We start from the raw sequence: 19663 nt of genomic DNA on the forward strand, positions 1-19663 counted from the left end.
TACACGACCAAATGGGCGGCAGTCACCCCGGATCCTGATCCGAACGCCTCGTCCTCGTCACCTACCTCGGCGACCGGTGTAGGAGGTGGAGGCGGAAGCGGCACCAAGTCCGCGAGCGATCCGCAGACCGAGCCGGAGCTTCAGCCCTGCAGTCCCGAGCCCGTTGTCGCTTAACGCGGCCCAGCAATTAGCAATAGGACAGACTCGGAGCGAGGACATTCGCCGCCGACAAATGCCCGCGCATGGGTTTCTTCATCATCGCCAGTCGCTGCGTTGTATCGCGCGTCATCGGGGGAGTCCGAGTCCCGTGACACTAGGTCGCGGTGCGCTCGCAAGCGCCAAGGCCAGCAGGCGAGGCGATACGCATCCTTCCATGTAGTTAAGCGACGAAACTTCTCGCCTCCTCGCCAACTCCTCGAATGAGAGACATCGTCCTGTTAATGCGAGCCCCATTATAGCGTAGATGATGTTTGTATATGGTGCAAAGGCTCGTGCTTGTTGAGGGAGAATCGATGGATCGGCCGGGTAGACTCGAATGCAATGTACGTGTATGTGTTCATGGTTGATCGATGAAGCTTCGTTCGTTCAATAATTAATTTACTTGGCTCTGGCGACTAGCTTATCAAAGAAAATTGCGCGCCTTAACATTGCCTTGAGCCATAATTGTAACTGCCACGGGTTTGATAGTTATTTAACAATATTTAATCAATGCTCGGTTTATGCTAACCGCATCCTAGTCCGATGGCAGCAATATGGCACCTGAGCGCGACGCAAAGAAGTTTCGCGTGATTCTCATTGAGATTGGAGTCGCCCATCGGGCGTGAATTATAGTAGCGAGCGACCTACGTCACGTGAAAGGTCAACGCGTTCGCAATTCACAAGCTAATAAAAATCCCCCGGGTAATAATAGTTTTATACGCACTTTACAATGGGACGTTAATATGAAACTTACCACACTCGCCTAAAGGACCGAACAATGGAAAATTAATGAGCGCACGGGCGCGTTTGGGACAGGTCGCATCTTTATCGGCTGTCACACACGGTAGTTTTGGCTTTCGCTTCCACGCATGCTGTTTCACTGCCTTTCGTCGCACGAATTCGCCCTCGTCGCTTACGACGATGCTTAAGAGAAAGCGCAGCTTGGACGAGTAGTCGGGCCAAGTTCTAACGGAAGCTCGACATTGGTTTATTATATATATATATATATATATATATATATGGCCGATCGATTGTCCTTTGGCGAGCTCGGCTGGACCATCGGCGACGCAACCAATGAACGTAACGACAATTATGAGAGTCGAGCCCTCGCGCGTATAAGCCTCGAGAGATTATCGGTGCTATCGCCGCGGTCCTATTGCTCCCCTATTGAGTCGCACTTCCTTATTGCGTCGCACCCACTGCAATACTTCTGCCAATATAGCCTTTAAAGGACATGCAGTGCTCGTTTAATTTTGTATGGTTAATGAATGGAGAAGAGCCACTTAGATAATTAATAGCGATTGCGCGGCACTCGGACTCCCCGACACCATATCGCTTAGAGTTACGAATTATCGTGGAGGAGAGTCTTGTGCACATAAGCAAAGTCGCCCACGACGTCTCGTTTAAACGTAATGGGAGCGTGGCAGGATAAGAAGGCAGATCAATGAATATACGTAGTGATAAATTTTATACGAGTTTATTTTTGTTGAGTGTCAGTGATAATGTTTGCTTTATCCGCTAAAATCGAAAGTGATTGAGAAGATAAAGCGGTAAAAGGCTCGGCGCGAGTCCCAACGTCCTTCTGTATTGTCAATCTGCTCTGTGAAGCACCGAGCGTTTTTTAATTTTATTTTTTATTATTATTATTATTATTATTATTATTATTATATTTTTTATATATATATATATATATATATATATATATATATATATATTTTTTTTTATTTTTTATTTTTTAATTACAAATAAAGTAGATCATTTGGCGATGGCCGAGGCGAGATGAAGGATACGATGGGCACGGTCGAGTCTCGAACATTGCGGCGGTTTGACAGAGACAAAATGAAGGTTCATATTGTTGGCGCTTCACTGTTGACAGTGAATTATAGCAGCTCGTTAAGATTCGAGACACGGCTTTGCGCATATCCTGATTTTGGTCCTGTTAAGTAGATTTTAGATGAATAATCCACTGAATTGGCCCCACGTGCCGAACAGAGATCATTTATGTTTAATAGGTAATAAATACTACATCACTTTCTAGTGTTAGGTTTAGGTTTTGCTTAGATGAATTCTTCTTCTTCTTCTTCTTCTTCTTATTATTATTATTGCAATTATTATTATTATTATTGCAATTACTATTATTATTATTATTATTATTACTATTACTATTATCATTGCAGTTTTGCAAACTGCCTCAATATTGTAACATACGAATAGTTCGAACATTATTAAGTACCAAAATAAATAAGAACTGCTTGCTAAGTCAAGGTATAATCTTACCGCGATTTTATTCTTACTTGTCGTATAAACATCACACGGACACGGCGTTATATGTTATGTGCTTGTGTTATCATTGTTGTTACTATTATCAAATTATAATAAACGAGTATCTTTCGCGTGATCTCTTGCATAATACATTTACTATTTTACGTTTTTCTTTTAATTCTCAACGAGCAAGAGATTCTCGATGTGTTGAAGCGATTTCATGACACGTTTCATTGGCTTAAGGAAATTGATTAAAAAAAAAAAAAAAAAAAAAAAAAAAAAAAAAAAAAAAAAAAAAAAGACTTAAAAGAAAAAAGAGGGAAACAGACACCATTAATTGATTTGAATTTATTTAAATTACCATTTATGTTACATACAATCGTACAAACTCATCAATGCTTTAAAATGCGCTATTACAGTTTCATAATATAATTTATTCCTGTAGTACACGCAGTACAGACTTATGACAATACAATTATAATTACGAAAAGTGGAACAAAAGTAAAAAAAAAAAAATCAAAATAAAAAAAAAATCAAAAACATAAATATGAACAATAGAAAAAGTATCGTGATGAACCCCAATGGGATCCTGGGTGTGTTTCCAGATTATATTGGACTTGGGTTAAATGTACAAAGTATCAAAAAATTGGCATTGTAATTTTATTTTAAATACGTACTGGTCAGTAAAACAATAGATTGCACTAAAATGAACCGTAAAGCATTCTTTTTCACATTATAATTTAAATTAATACACAATACGGTCCATTAAATTGTTTAAAAACAACTAGTATATATGCATAATAATCATCCCCGTAACTTTCTAAAATAATAATTAAGTGATATCACTATAAAGTATAATTTCAAATATAAATTTGAGATAAAATATTTACAAATAATGTACAATAAACGAAGCAGTGAAATACAAAAGAAAAAAAAAGAATATAAAAATGAAAATTAATAAAGAATACACTATGAAATGGTACAAGTACTTTAGAAAAACTTGTTTTTCTTCACTGTCATTCTGTCATTCCAAAGATTTTCTCAATACCTTTGGAATGGGATTTATAATCATTCAAAAAAATGTCCAACATGGCGAGTCAATAGTAAAATCCATTCTCACATGCTTAAATGCGCACAAATGAAATGAAAGAGGAACGTAACCAAGGGGAATCGCCGAAGAAGTAAGTCCTTAGCTGGAACCACTGACGGAAACGAGGATCAGGTATTAAAGGCATATATGTACGATTTGGAGGCGCGAAGAAATGGACGGGACACGCGATAATAGAAAAGTGCTCCAGTTCGTTTATTGTAAAAATTTTCGATTTTTAAAATTTTCTAAATTTGTTATTATGGCACGATATGGTACACAGATACGATAAAAAAAATCTTCAGACTTTTCAGTGATATACATTAGTAAAAAACAGCAATTTTAATAATTGAATATTACAATTGTCTTTTTTGTTTATTGTTTTGTTTTGTTTTTGGCAGTTAATATTTCACGTGCAGGGGATGCAAACGACGGAGATCTTCGATAAAATTCCCTATTTTGCAGATCATAAAAGGGCGTTCACAACTCCATTATAGTTTTTATTTATTGACTACTGTTGTGACTGCACCATTGAAATTCTAAATACAATCATAAACTTAAGTTAATGTTTTTCTTTCGGTATAAAATTCATTAGCACTAAAAGCATTGGCTGATAAGATGAGAAGTTTACGCAATTACGATATTCGTTAATGGCACGAACATTTGCAAACTTCTCGAGGTTGTAGTTCGGTGAGAGTCGATGTCACTAAAATTTTTCAGAGATCGCTACAAAAAGTATCAAATACGATCTCGTCTCGACTTGTATAAAATGACAAAAAATAAAAGTAAAATGTTCACGTGGAACATATTGATGAAAATGCACAGACCCTGTTGCCATGATTTACAATATTCATTACACATTATTTACAAATGATAGACACGCTTTATTTATTCTATATGATTATATTATTGTAAAGATGAAGACCTGACATGAGTTCATTCCCTTACGATGATTTGGCATTGATGGAGGCAAATTCTAAGTTAATCCCGAATTATTTTATAAGATACCAAAACTATCCATACAATTCCTTTTCACATACACACAGGTAAACACACACGCCCACCCAAACTCATATATATATAAATTTTTTTTTTCATTTGATTATATTGTAATAATATTTGACAGATAAGAGAGAGATATTTAACTATCACGCAATTAAATCTGGTATAATCAAAGGAGACAAAAATGGACACGAGGCAATAAAAAAATGTTCAATATATTTTTTTAAGGATGATTAATAATGGGACGAAAATTAAAAAATAAATAATTCATTTAACTAGGAATATTAACTACTAAAGCTGCTGAATGAAATATGTTTTTATCACGAATGTTCGATTGAATCACATTTTCTTCTTATTGAAAACCATTTGTGGAAGAGGAATTAACATTATTCCTAAATCAAACGAATGCAAAGGGAATGTCTTCTATTGATCGGCGGCATAAGAAATTCTCTTTTTATTATTTAAGTATGATAATTAAATATGACGTAAAGAGCAACATTATTACTACTTGTGCAGTGAAATTTATTAAATAAGTGGTAAGCCGCGATAGTCACAAATAACTTTTAATCTTAAGTAGAACCACAATGGTCACTGAAAATAATAAATTATTCCAACAATTATAATTTCAGTATTGCCGATTAACTAAATCGTTTTAAAAATATTTACGCACAATGGTATTCATCGTTTCTCACGATGAAGAATTTTCTACGAATACTTGGAGAAGCAAAAGCAATGATTAAATTTTCTCTCCGTCCCCTTCAACTCTTTATACCTAGCAATATCCCCTCACACTTGCAACGTCGAAAAATCTATTATCTTATAAAATTCCAGTCCTTTGTTCCAAAAATTTACGACCGTCTAATGATACATTGCTAAATCCGATATAAAACTAACTACGATGCCCGCGCTAGTCCGACCGATCGTTACGCGTATACACAATTTGCAATTGAGAGCTTTTTGTGGCGTATTTAACGACCTCTTGGTGGTAGGATATGAGCGAGCATGGCGGAGGTTCTCGTTTTAGTCTGTGATCGTTAAGAGTACAGCTAGGTTTATTGGCTGTTTCAGCAGTCTTCATTCCCACAGATTTCCACTACTACTACGAAATGATATCCACGCCTTGCGTTGTACCTTCGAGGCTTGTCGTCTGATACTAAGGCGAATAATTAACTAATTTGAGATTTAGCGAATAGCTCGGGTGCGACAATGACGATGGAATTTTGAAATTGGTGGACCATCGGATAATTCTGACATTAAAATCAACGCAACCCCATTATAGAGTGGCGTTACCATGCCAAAGGGTTACATACATACAATAGTACCCGAGCCAATATTACAACCATCTTCTTTAACGATGGACGTTAACGTGTCGAATGTACGTCGTGTCGTAATGTAATCGAGCGGTTTTTCCACATTCAAGAGAATGATAGCGGTGGTCGGGGGGTCTTACTCCACGTTCATCAAACATTAATCGACAAATACGATTTTTGGTCGAATTGGTCGACGAATTGCACATGTATTCGCCAAACGAATCGAAGCTCACTGTTAATTTATTGCTCGAATGTGCTAATGAGATGTATTTACATAAAATTACACCATGCCCGGGTGACTAGTGCGATATACCTCGCACTCACGTGCGTGCGCGCGCGCGCGAGCTCACGTATTATTGATTAAGATTAAAAATTTGTCTAATGTGTCGCGGCGAGTCGTGAGTGAAGCAGCGAGGAAATCATGATCAACCTTCTTCGAAAAATTCGACAAAAAAAAATTTGTTCTACTTCATTTTCTTTTAATAAAACGACAGTATTCAATAAATAAAAACCTAATGCTTCGAATTAGTTTGTAGCCCTAAAGAGAGCCTCCATCTTTCTTGGTCTCTTCTCCAAGCTTTTACCTTTAGTATAAATTGATTTTTTTGGTAATGGTCTGACGACACATGTGGCACGTTTTCAACGGGGCTGCACAGTGTTCACAAGCACCATGACCGCAGAGGAACGCAACGTTACGTCGACGCTCCATGCAAATACTACACATATTTGCTTCCTCGAGATCGGCTATTCTTGTTTCAAGATATCTTAATCTTTCTAAGTCTTTGTCTTTTTCTCTATTGTCGTTCCTATTTTTATCAGAATAGCCATTCTTCATCTTCTCTCGTTTAACTTCCTTCGCCAGCTCTTCTCGATTCAACTGTGAATCTAAAACGTCAAAAGAGAAAATGAGTTTAACGCGCTCGCCTTACCTCCATGATATTATATTTTTCGCTTGACGATACATCGCTACGATCGAGCTCGAAAATACTTAATATTTTAAAGCGTTAAGCCAGCGAATGAAAAGTTCTTTATCTCTCTCTTTCTCTTTCTCTCGCTCTCTCTCTCTCTCTCTCTCTCTCTCTCTCTCTTTGTTTCCTTTTTGTTGAATTTACTCGTACGTGGTACGGGAAGTCCGCGATAATAATTCGTTTATTGATAAATCAATGAGACATCTGATGAAGTATAAAATGCAAATAATATTTTCTCAATGCATAAATAGTTAGCCCATGGATTTTTATTGCGATTACGTCACGGGATTCGCGTTATGGCATTTATGTGCATTAATACCAGAGGCTCGTCTCACCGTGATACGTGTGTGACTTGGTGAACGTGCAGCCGCAGTGCGTGCAGTTGCTGACACCGACGCTGCTCCCGAGTCCAAGTCTGTTCGCCACACCCTCGGTGTTGGGGGAGCCTTGTCGATGGCAGTTGGTGCACGTCGATGGTTTCCTCGCGGATACATCGCCGTTAGAGTCGGCTTGCGCGATCGTCTCGATCTGGCATACCGATGCCTGGACATTATCAACGGTCGGTAGGTTCGCGACGGTCCTGCGTCGGTCCTGGCAAGACTTGACGATCTCGACGAACGGCGCCAGCTCCGCGTCCGCCTGCAAGAGATCCAGGGGTGTTTTGCCCTTGGAGTTCTTCAGCTCCTCGAGAATCGAGCCGCTACTATCATTGCTGACCAAGAAGCACACCAAAGTCAGCTCGGGTTTGGTCCCTTTCCTATTCAACTCCTGCCACATCTGCGATATCGAAGGGATTCGTTAGTAAGATTAACACGCACGCACGTATACACAGGTTTTGAATAATATTTTGGCCAATTAGATTTGGGCTAGAAGTAAGTGTGATGTGCGTAGGTAAATAGTTTTGACTAAAAATAAGACGAGGCAAAAATTTATATTTATTTTTACCATCAGAATGTATAAACGAATTTGCCACTATCTAATATAAATAAATATTCGACGTTATGATATCGCTGCTATATCATCTAAATGTCCTAAAAGCAAATTCATTCATCACGTAGAAGTGAATTCCCATGCCAAGACATATATATATATATACATTAATGTAACGTAAGAGATTATGATTTTATGCAAAACCCTGTTTAGTCTCTTTCAATGGCTGTGCTGGACTTGGAAGAATTGGCGATACGTGTGACAGCGAGGCTACTTAGCGAGGATAAGTCTTACCGAGTATAAGGAAGGTGAGTCGCGATGCGCATCGGGTGGCGCGGCGCCGATAGCCTGATATCTGCATTTGGTTACGGCGATGTGGAGCGCGGTGTCGCCCTCTTCGTCGGTGCTCGCGATGTCCGCGTTGTGCCCAACAAGAAGCTCGACGAGACCCCAATGGCCCTGCGAGGCGGCTAAATGCAGGGGCGTCTGTCGGCGGTTGTTTTGCAGATCGACTCGAGCCCGACCGCCGCTCGGCAGCAATAGCGTCGCGGCAACCTCCCGGTGCCCGTTGAGCGATGCCAGGTGTAGTGCCGCGAAGCCGTCCTCTTTCTTGACATCTACGAGATGACGGGCTCGTAGTACCAACCGTTGCATCGCGCTGTTAAATGAAATGGAGCTTGATGAAATGAAATGAAATGCAAGGGACGCGCACGAGGAAAATTTGCGAGGAAAAATTGCGAGGAAAAATTGCTTCCAAGGGCTTTTCATTATTCAATATATTTGGCCCTTTTAAGAAGCTTTTTCTTGACCAATGTCTTGGCTATTTATGCAACATCGTGCGCCTCATAGTATTCCTTACTTCAACAATTCAACAACGACGCACACTTACTTAACAACTCTTTTAATTATTTAGACATCAAGACAGCTTTTTCTTTTGAATAAACGCAACATTTTTACAGTCCGTATGGATAACTTTTTATTGTAATTTCCTACTTCCTACGTACATAAAATGCTTCGATAAATTCAAGTAGCAACGAAATTTATGTTTAATTAATCGATGGCATTTATACAATTGCTGATAATTTTTTTCAATGCAATTCTATTATTTCACAGAGAAATCTGTCTCTCTCATTCTATTATTTCTCAGAGAAATCTGTGGAATTATAGAATAATAATGATTTTAATATTATTATTTTTCAGCCCAATTCATACAATCGTACGATAAAATTTGATCAATGTTACTTTCTAAGTCTTATTGACATTGACATTGACTTGGATAATTACCAATTGTACATATGGACATTAAAATAACTTTTTTGACACTGTAAAATCTGAAACAATGGTAAATAAAAGTGTTGAAAGAGTATGGGTAAGGCGTAAGATCAAAATTGTCAAATGGATTGATATTTTGTTAATGATTTATCTAAAAGGAAGCAATAAATGATTGACATAATATTGCAATATCAATGAAGTAAAGGTCAATGCAGAAGAGCATGGGACCAGCAATTCGTATGACCTTCGAATGTTCACGCGCAATCTCATTGCAATAATATAGTACACATAAGCCGAGGCGATAATTACAATAAAAAAAAAAAAAAAAAAGTGAAAGCTCTAAAGTGACTTAACACTTAAACATTTAACAATAATATATATATATATATATATATATATATATAGTACGTGCACTGAAAACTTTTATACGCAGTGTTTATTTAAGCCATGGGCTAGAGGCAAGTGATCGATAACGCGATGATTATTGCTCGCTAATAAATCACGTGATGCACTGTCATCGATATTAGCGCCGACTTCTCATTAGATAAAAGATTTAAACTTTAAGTGCAATTTATCGCAGGACAATTGCAACTCACTGTGCGTTGCCCTTGAGGGCCGCGTGATGAAGGACGTTGAAGCCACGTTTGTTGCGCAGCGTGAAGTCGAGGATCTCGTTAGCACAGAGGGCATCGACGATATCGAGGGCGTCCTTGCCGATTGCGTCGTGGAGGGTCGTGTCGCCGTACGAGTCCTGGAGGTTGACGTTGCAGCCATGACGCAGGAGTGTACGCACGCATTCCGAGTGCTGCTTGTTGACGGCCACGTGAAGGGCGCTGCATTTGCCATTGTTCACCGCGTCGATGGTCGCACCTCGGGTCAGCAGGAGCTCCATTATCTCCGGCTGATTGCTGAATGGCCGAAATCAATGTACGAGAATTAGCAAACGATTGGCTCGACTGCTTTCTTTGCAATCGTTAATTTCATATTAACTGCAGTTGGATTGCACTTGGACGGCAAGGCCTCGCTTTTATGGGGGCCGTGGTACCGGTACCATAAAGAATTAAAATTATTGAACAATGAGGATGAATATTCTTGGTCTACCATTGGATTTTTATCTTCTTGAGAAATTAACGCGGACTTCAAATATTCTTTGCAAATTCGGTTGGGCCGTGAAACGAGTCCCTCCATCGACAATTTGTCGACGGTAATTAAGCTCTGCACTTTTTTAAATTGCTTGAAATCTTTTATACTAATAAATAACTAATATGATCTGAAAGTCTGATATTTTTTTGTAGACTTATTGTAAAATGCATGGTATTTTTTATAATAAAATTTAAGGCAGATTTAAAAAAAAAAAAAAGTTATGAAAATTTTTTTTTATTTTATTTTGCATTCCAAGTCGTTAATTATATACTAATTATAATATTTTAAAAGATATCTTCCACGTAGTACATAGTTATAGCGAGTAAATTTATAATCGAATGAATAAAATTTAAAAACTCTACGTATTCGTCAAATTGTGTATAATAATGACAAATCGAGAAAATCAATCGAGTGAAAAACATTAGTGAAAGTTGCGGTTTATTTGCAGTAAGCAAAAGAGAAAAAAAATCCATATAATAATAAATTACGATAATTGTAAGAACGCAAAGCAATGATTCGAAGGGAATCTTGGTCGCTCATTATATTTATTTTCCATTTCGCAAAATGTAACTAAGGCTCGCGATTGCGGGTCAAGCACATATCAATTTTCATTACCCAAAGGCTGCGTAATGGAGGGGAGTGTCGCCGTCCTCGTCAACGGCGAACAGCGAGGCGCCAGCGTCTAGCAGGAGGCAGCAGAGCTCCCGCTGTCCTTGGTGAGCGGCGACCTGGAGACAAGTTTTTCGACCGCCACCCGGACCGCCCCTTGCGTCTACTCTGTCAGGATACTTTCGCAAAAATTCCTTGACAGCGGGGATGCCAGCTTTGCCCTTGGCCGCGTCGCGTAGTAGTTTCTCTACCTCAACGTCCGTGCTCTCGAGCGTTATACCTGACAAGATTCGAGGTTCGTTTCACATCTATTAGGGCACGCTATTTTTAAATGGTTTCGCGATTCTTACCTCGGGACGCTTCGGTGAAGGTATTTGCAGCTTCGGAGCCAGCTGGAACCAACGTTACGCTCAATGGATTGAACGTCCATATGTGGCCTCCTAGTTGCACTCGCATGTCACCGTCCGGATAGATTTTAATGACTTTGCCACTTTTACCCAGAGCCTGAATGATCATCGATGCATCGAAAGGGGCATTATAATTGAAAAATGCGAGACATCGGTTGAAAAATTCAGTCTTACTCACCGTTCTCATTACATCTATCCATTCCCCGTGGCCCCTTTGATAATGCTTCACTGCATTTGCGTCTGATTTTATCCTAACGATATCTCCAATGACAAAATTTTCTTTACTAATAACTTTCGTTAATGCCCCGGGATGAAACGTCCATCTGTTATTACATGCTTCGTACTGAACCCGAACATCGCCTTTGTCGGTAATTCGATGTACGGTACCGATCTACAACATTCATCAAAGTTTCTAAAATATTAGCAACAAATTCTTTATATAAATATTATCTTGAATTTTACGCTTTCTAAATGAGACTGTAATTTTAAAGTTTTCCTTCAAGCTTTGCTCTTAAAATACCATATACAAAATAGTAATATTTTAAATATCGACGACAAAATATCGATTTTATGTAAACGACTCATTATTACTTATCGAATTATTATTAAATTATTAAGTTCCACAATGTTAAGCTTATAATTACAAAGTCTTATGCTCGATACTTGGATTAAAATTTTACCTTTCCAATGTAATCGGCCATTCGTGGATTCCATCCACCGTGACCTGCCTGCATTCCTTTTAATGTATCAATGTCCATTAAAACTTTTACTTTGTCTCCAACTACAAAAGTTGTGTGACTAAAATTCGGGGGATTCAATATATTTGTCGAGTTTAAAGGAACGTTTTCATTTTGTGGCATTATCGGTGTCGTATGTCCCAGTAAGGGTAAGTGCTCTTTATAATATGTACCAGCGGTGGCTGCTTCGACGTAACACAGATCAACGCAACCTTTATAACCTAATCGGTAAACATTGGTATTACCGGATGACCATGTTACTGTAGCTACGGATCGACAGCTTTCATTGTCCCAACCACGTATGTCGATAACCCTGCCTGTTTTCCCTCTGCCACCATCCTGGTTTCCCCATTCCCAGTCGGGTCCTCTGGTAACTTTGGCTCCAATAAAAATTCCCTTCAACGCTATCTTTGTACAATTTTCTCTGTTCGTTAATTGTATTCTGTAAAGAATATGAAAATATATTTTCAATAGATACGACATTTAAAAGGATTTAAAGAACTTTCTATAGGTTGGAAATTACTAAACACTCGTAATGCTATAATAAATTATAATGTATTATTAATTTACTTTGCATCGTTTTAGATACGTCGGCATTAATAAAAGCTTATTACAATTGCAATTTTTCAACATATCAGTACATAAAATGAACGAGACATCGAATAATGAATCTTTAGTTTAGCAATAAAACTAGTAATTGTTTACCAATGTCTCTGCTTACCCCACTGAATTTGCAGTTAAAAATCTTTGAAAGGCATGATTCAAATCGTGTACGTCTGACATGTAACACTGGGTACATAAATCATAATCAAAGCATTGCGAACATTTCCATCTTATGCCAATAATTCCATGCATTTTACAGTCATCGCAGATGATATTAGAGTGCTTGACGCCCACCCCGGCGTTATCAAAAACCATCAAGTCGTACGCATCTTGATACCCAATGCGATAATTGCTCCTAGAGCCGTGGTCCCATTGAACAATGACAGTTTTATCCGGTGTTTTGTCAACGTGATTACTGTTGTGAGCCGTGTAACCAGCGCAGGGTGGCTTCCCAATTTCAACGACGGTACCGGTATGGCCTTCGCCACCATCCTGGTCGGCCCACTTCCAATCGACGCCTCTCACAACCCTGAGGCCAACTTCCAGCATCTTTTGGCCTTTTCCCGCGCTCGCTCGTCGACTTTTCACATATCACTGATGACTCATCGATGCATCAAAGGGATAAACGGTCCCTTCTACAAGGCTCCTCCAAATCATTATTCAGAGTCCATTAACAAGCTGTAAGTATGTTAAATAACTTTTTAGAAACGTATGGATACAGCATAGAAGTATGTTATAATGATAAATGATTTCATTTTATATATCTAGCGTACGTGAAATTGGAGAAAGCATTTTGCATTTTTTCTCTCTCTTTTTTTTTTCCCCCATTACTTGGCGATTCTGGTACAAACCTCAGGATCGAATGCCAAGCTTTTCAGGAGGCAGGAATGTTGCAAAAGCTCCCAGTGAACATGTTAACGATAATGAATTTAACAACAGCGTGGCCCCGATGATCGAAAGTCTCTGACTCTGACAGAAGCAGTCGGGAAATTCCGACATTACGCAGCATCACTGTGGCATCACTGCCAATGAATGTATTGCACGAGATGGGCTATTCTGAAAATCTCAATCGATAATGCAGACATTTGACTTAAGTGGGATCTTAATGTTTAAACAATACCGACTAGGCGCTCCATTAAATAAATAAACGAGCTTATAATTGTTTACGCAGAGTTTCGCCGTTACATCTTAAAGTCTTGCGCGTATGATTAATTATTGGGCTACGGTAACAAACGCAGCGTCTAACAACCTCCGCAACAATGTAACGAGAGAGATAGAGATAGAGATAGAGATAGAGAGATAGAGATAAAGAGAGATAAAGAGAGATAAAGAGAGAGATAGAGAGAGATAGAGAGAGAGATAGAGAGAGATATATATGAATTTATCGAAAGTACAATAATATAAAAGTGCATAAATGCCAATGACAGTTTGTGGAGTGTCGGTAGGCACTTGGCCCTCTCACTGTTATTATCAAAACAAACGAGCAAATAGCCCAAACCTTGTAAAACCTTATAAAAGTAAGTACTCAAACATCAAAATGAAGAAGTGCGTTTTAAACGAGTGTGAGTGGGTAAGACGAATTAGTTGCGTTAAACTAGGAGCATTAAAAATTACAAATGACAAATTACAATATTGCCGAATTTGCGAAAGTTTGTAAGACGATCGTTAGCTTTCACGGCAGTGAGCTTGATGTAGAAGAAAAGTGTAGAAAGAAAGAGGTCGCGCGAATTCGAGGTATTATTGTTGCATAGATTAGTTGAAATTCGATGAAGAATTTGCATATAAGGATGATCATTACATACGAAAGATTGAGCGGGAAGTCCATTGCTCCCGAGAGCGCGCGAGTGCAGAAATCGCGAATGACGATGCAGACGGGGCCGAGACGACGGGGTCGGACTGTGGCGAGCACTACCGCCACCAGGATGGTTAAGGCAAGCCGATTGACATTAACGACGCAGCCGCAAACATACACATGCCAACATTGTGAATGCTGTCGGATGTATCGACAGCGTTGACACATAGAGGTGGCCAGAGCGGTGTGTATTTAGTGCGAGGTGACCGAGGAATAGGAAGAAGTTTTCACGAAAGGTTAATGAGAATTCGAATCGGCCGAGAAGAACAGGAGACTATCCGATCTATGTCGAGGGTGCGACGTGCGCACTTTCCCCACGACAAGAGAACGGTGCAAGAGGTTCAAGTGTCGTCCACGGTGTCGGCGCTTAACCTAATTTCCCGAGTCAGTACGGGAGCATTTGTATTCGGCTCGTGAATTATAAAAGAGCCATACAATATGGAGCATTACGGTAATGCGGAGGCCAGCGGCAACGGCGAGGCCGAGACCGAGCGATGGATGAGCAAAGGACGTGGACGAGGCGTTAGATCCGTGGAGCAGGAACTTCTTCGTAGGCCTCATCAAGCCCTAGGTTTGGTTAAGGTCGATCATCGGCCGATTCTCCTATTTTTAATTAGAGAAATAACGCAGTCTGAATTATAATTTAATTTCTTTTTCACGTTGTCGCTGCTGCTATGGGATTGGTTATCCTCGGCTTCGACAACGATGTTCAATCTATTTTGAATAATAAATGAAAAAATATTCTTAAAACTTTACGGACGATGCAGCCCTGCTACTGCAAGACCCTTTAAAATCGTCATTTTTAAGCGAAATAATATATTCGCCCTGGGAGAAGTTATGCAAACGTTGTAATGTACGATTGATTATTCGTATGAGGAATTGAAACTTTTTATAACGGGATTTTAGCAATGCGCGAACATTATATATGCCAGCACTTTTTAATAATGTACGTAGTTAATTGTAATATCGAAGTCAAACGATAAGGCAAGATTTTAACAGGGCTATTTGATTTGAAAGCGAAGAACATTAACACTCGCCTATGCTTATTATGAGATAAATATTTTATATACACCGGGTACGAAGCTACGATTAAGATGAAATATTGCGATGGCATTAAATGATTTGCATATTACAGGAACTGTGAGCGACATTGTGAAAAATTCCATTCTATCCGTTGATGCTGCAGAATTTGTACCAAAAGCATTTGTTCCAGTAAGTATATCGTTTCTCTATTGATTAATTTTGTTAAGTGTCGATCGTTAACTTTGGAATAACTGTAATTGCAGTCGGGTCCTGTATCACGAAGTTCGGTTCAGGATCGCATACATATAGCGAGGCAGGCTCAAAATGTTCAGCAAGCTATGCTTCAAAGGCAACAGCAGCAATATAATTGGCAACAATCTGGAGCTCCTCAACACTTTCAACAACAGTCTTCTGAAACGGGATACCATGGACTGCCGTATCAGCAGTACAATCAGTATCCTATCATACACGATTATAGTCAGTTTGATGGAGGCTCTGGAGATTTTGCCGATAAACATCAAGTGCGCAAATTATACATCAAATAAATTATTCTATATAAAAATACTTTAAATAATTATAATTTTAACTTTAATTAATAATAAATTAGGAGGATGGGCAAATTCTGGATTTTAACAGTACTTTAATGCAATTGGAAAATGCTATGAGAACTTTAACGACAAATCCTGGAAGGTTTGACTCCTTAGTTGCACCCTTGGTAGATACCATTAGTCCATATCTCGATCAGCCTAGACATTGCGAGCAAATCTTTAATGCCATCATTCAGCAGGTAGATATTACCAATAATACTTATCGTTCGACTATATCTACATCTCGTACGATATAATTTATAAACCATAATTGTCAATTAAAAAGTTAGTACCAATGAATTATGAATGCGAAATAAGTTTGATATAGTAGGTTTTGCTAATGCTAAAATCAAACTGTGTATCCTATTTTACATTGTACAAGAAAGATTATGTATAATAACATTAATTATTTTTATGATTATTCGCAATAAGACATTAATTATTTTGTTTTATTTCATATTTTACAACTTTTGAAAACTGAAAGAAACTTTGAGGTCCCAAGTCACTTAAGATAATTTATTACTGACATTAAAATCGATAAAATCATAATAATAATAGATTGGAATTAAGGCTCGGTCAATCAACTCTCTCTTTTTCAATTTAAACGCTTTATTATTTTTAAAAACTCTGCTTAAGTCTCCTTAACCTTCATCTTTGAACGATGAGAAAGTTTATGTAAAAGGAAAAATCTGAGTTTTAAAGTAAGGTTGATCAAAAAGTTTGTATAATCTAATTGCTTAGTTCTATATTTATTACAATTGTTTGATTAATTTTAGTCAATCGACGAGGGAAATTTTCGATATAGCGGTGCCAGACTCTGTACGCATCTTGACACCGTAGCACCAGCAGCAGACAGACCCACATCGATTTTCAAGGAAACATTAATTAATCAGTTAGTATTATTCTTGAATGATTGAGATAACGATCTAGAGAATATAGCAGAATATTATATGGTTAAATACGTATTGTATTAATATTTTGTAGATGTAAACAAAAGACTGATGAGCAAGCGGAAACTTGGCGACAAGTCACAAAACACACCGACGAAATAGAGAAAAAGTGCCATGGCTTAATATTTTTCCTAGCTGAGCTAGTCACTCAAATGGAATCCGCGCCAGCTTCAGAATTAGGAAAGCTTCTGATTCGATTAATAAATACTGTCTTACAGAATCCAGCTTCCAGTTCGGCTAAAAATATTTGTCAGGCTTTAAAGGTAACGGGTATATCAAAAGTTATTATTTATCCTTCGTATCTATTTAGGCAAGGCTTAGTTCTCATTGTACCATTGTAGTTGGCAGGCCAAACTTTAGAGCGAGACAGTAGTGGGAATCGAACAGAAATGGAGCAAGTAATGCGTACGCTGTCAGACCTAGTCATTCAAGGTAGAGTGGATTCACACGTTGGTAGAATGGTGAATACTGTAAGTGAATTAAGAAGTGGAAATTGGGGCGTTATTTCATCCCATATGCCTCTGCACATTGAAAACAAACAATCTTCAAGTTCTCAAGTAGATAACGAGGCAATATTTTATGGCCCGGATGGTAAAGTCATAACGGATGAAGAAAGTAGGTTTCTCGACGATTTGGCAGAGACAGAAGTTGGGTTAGTATCGACTAAGACTTTTTATAATAAATTCGAAAAATGTTCTGTTCGAAAATGTTTTGTTATTATAGTTCTCAAGAATTCTGGGACAACGACGATGAAGATGATATGATAGCAGAAGCATTTGAAGAATTTTTAAAATTTTCCCAAAATAATAATAAAACAAACCAAAAAAATGTACAGATGAGAAATTATGCGGAGCATTAAGAATATGATGTTATTCCGGATGCTCTTTACAATTATCATCCTGTCCAATATTTGAATATATTTCATTTCAATTCGTTAAAAAGCAAATCGTTTTTTGTTAACACAAATCGAGCATTTTTTAATTTACTGTGTAAATCAAAGGAACAAAAATCTAACATGTACAAAATATACATTATATTTGGTGGATCGTAGATAAATATAATAGCATAGAATAAATTATACTTAGAGTAAGGTATTTTTAATTTGTCTGTATAATCTACAGAGCAAAACAAACAAACAAACAAACAAAAAAAATAAATAAATAATAATAATAATAATAGTGTTAAATGTTTATAATGTGCATAAAAGTTTTATGTATAATATCTCAATACTCACTTTTACATAAACTTTAAATAGTATTATGTAATTAAAGAAATTTACACTTCTTAAACACATTTTGAAATTTTGTTTAATATACCTCATTGAAAGCACAAGTATTTCTATATATTGACTTGCAATACAGTCGAAAGATAAATTTACATTATATTTTGTAAGTAAAAAAGTGTTTAATTACAACTCTAAAAAATCAAACCAAACAAATTTATTTTATTGAGATTCACTATATTTGTTGATCATCATGACTTAACATAAAAATTATAAACTTGAAAATTATGTAGTTTTTCTTCAGAATAATGAGAAACCATTATTAAGTTATTAAAATGATATTTAAAAGATTAATAAATGAATATTACGATTAATAATCAAATTTGTAATATAAAAGTTACATTTTCCACAGATTTCTTTTTTTTTTTTCTATCTAATTTAAAATATTGTATTTATTTATGTAAATTTACTAAAAATATTTGACATTTTGTAATATGGATAATTACCTAGAGCCTAATAATAATTTTACCTTTATATCCTACATATTAAAGTTTTCTAAAAAAAAAAAAAAAAAAAAAAAAAAAAAAAAAAAAAAAAAAAAATTTCAATATAAAATAATACTAAAAGGCACACAATCAATGAAGCTAATTGTTTATTTGTGTATTAATGAATATTTCCAATGCAGCGCACTGCTTTGTATAGACAAATATATCAAGAAAATACGGTTGCATTATGTCATTTTCAGGGACAAACGCGAATAAGGTCGTGTAGTATAGTAAGATACGTCTGGTACGCAAGGATTTGCGTGGTCGTTCCTATTTATCATGTTTTCAATTTATTATTATTCTTTTTTCATTACTAACTAACCAAATTTATTTCTAAATTACTGCAATATAAGCTTAGCTGAAAACTTTATGATCGTTGCTTCAATCATTTCCATTTACAACAATGTACATTTAATTACACACGCGACATAATAAATGTGCAATTAATTATTGATTTCCTTAGTGTATGCTCTAGTATTTGTGTTATTCGCGATTTTGCTACGAAAATATTCATCGAGATAGATCCACTTATGTTTATCGGTAGTTTTATTAAAATACGTATTCTTTTGTTGGTAGATCGGTTACGATTCCCAATATGGAAGCGCGAATAACATTACGAGTGACCTCAACTCCGACCTTAAAGTGTACAGAAAACAGTCTTTCGCAATTCGAGATATTTATGACCTCATCAGCACCGAAACAGAAATCGTACGCTGTCTTGTATTCCACTAAGAAGAAAATTCTACAAGATTTCTTTTTTTCTATACCTGTGCGAACACCAATAATGCTTTAAATGTACAAATTTTCTATAGAAGATGTTTTCTCTTTTCATATACATTTAAGAACGTAAAACGAGTTTTTGAGTGGCAAAAATTTTTACTTGAATTTTTCCTCGCTCATATTATATATATACATATATATATATATATATATATATATATATATATCGTATTCAT

At 37.1% G+C, this 19663-nt stretch overlaps 3 protein-coding genes across 3 annotated transcripts in view; 2 read left to right on the forward strand and 1 right to left on the reverse strand.

Moving 5' to 3' along the window:
• LOC105360433 (midnolin) overlaps positions 1–3118 on the forward strand; it is a 5600-nt gene extending 2482 nt beyond the window's left edge. Inside the window, exon 4 of the mRNA XM_011497327.1 lies at positions 3019–3118. Coding sequence (XP_011495629.1) covers positions 3019–3118 — 100 coding nt within the window. The remainder of the gene's footprint in view (positions 1–3018) is intronic.
• A 3079-nt stretch (positions 3119–6197) lies between these two features.
• mib2 (E3 ubiquitin-protein ligase mind bomb 2) lies at positions 6198–14408 on the reverse strand. The gene is made up of 11 exons (XM_011497083.1): positions 14331–14408; positions 13380–13584; positions 12647–13206; positions 11869–12367; positions 11367–11579; positions 11132–11285; positions 10788–11061; positions 9626–9937; positions 8052–8415; positions 7163–7604; positions 6198–6744 (listed from the first exon to the last, which is right to left on the reverse strand). Exons 3-11 carry the CDS (start codon positions 13075–13077, stop codon positions 6446–6448), a joined length of 2988 nt encoding a protein of 995 aa, XP_011495385.1. The 5' UTR covers positions 13078–13206; positions 13380–13584; positions 14331–14408; the 3' UTR covers positions 6198–6445.
• Positions 14341–17974, forward strand: LOC105360235 (Poly(A) binding protein interacting protein 1). Its single transcript, XM_011497082.1, has 8 exons — positions 14341–14951; positions 15516–15592; positions 15667–15924; positions 16011–16190; positions 16767–16882; positions 16975–17203; positions 17282–17592; positions 17664–17974. The coding sequence occupies exons 1-8, from the start codon at positions 14819–14821 to the stop codon at positions 17797–17799; spliced, it is 1440 nt and encodes a 479-aa protein (XP_011495384.1). The 5' UTR covers positions 14341–14818; the 3' UTR covers positions 17800–17974.
• Positions 17975–19663: the final 1689 nt, after the last annotated feature.

This window comes from Ceratosolen solmsi, unplaced genomic scaffold (genome assembly GCF_000503995.2).
Source record: "Ceratosolen solmsi marchali unplaced genomic scaffold, CerSol_1.0 scaffold13, whole genome shotgun sequence".
NCBI lineage: Eukaryota > Metazoa > Arthropoda > Insecta > Hymenoptera > Agaonidae > Ceratosolen > Ceratosolen solmsi.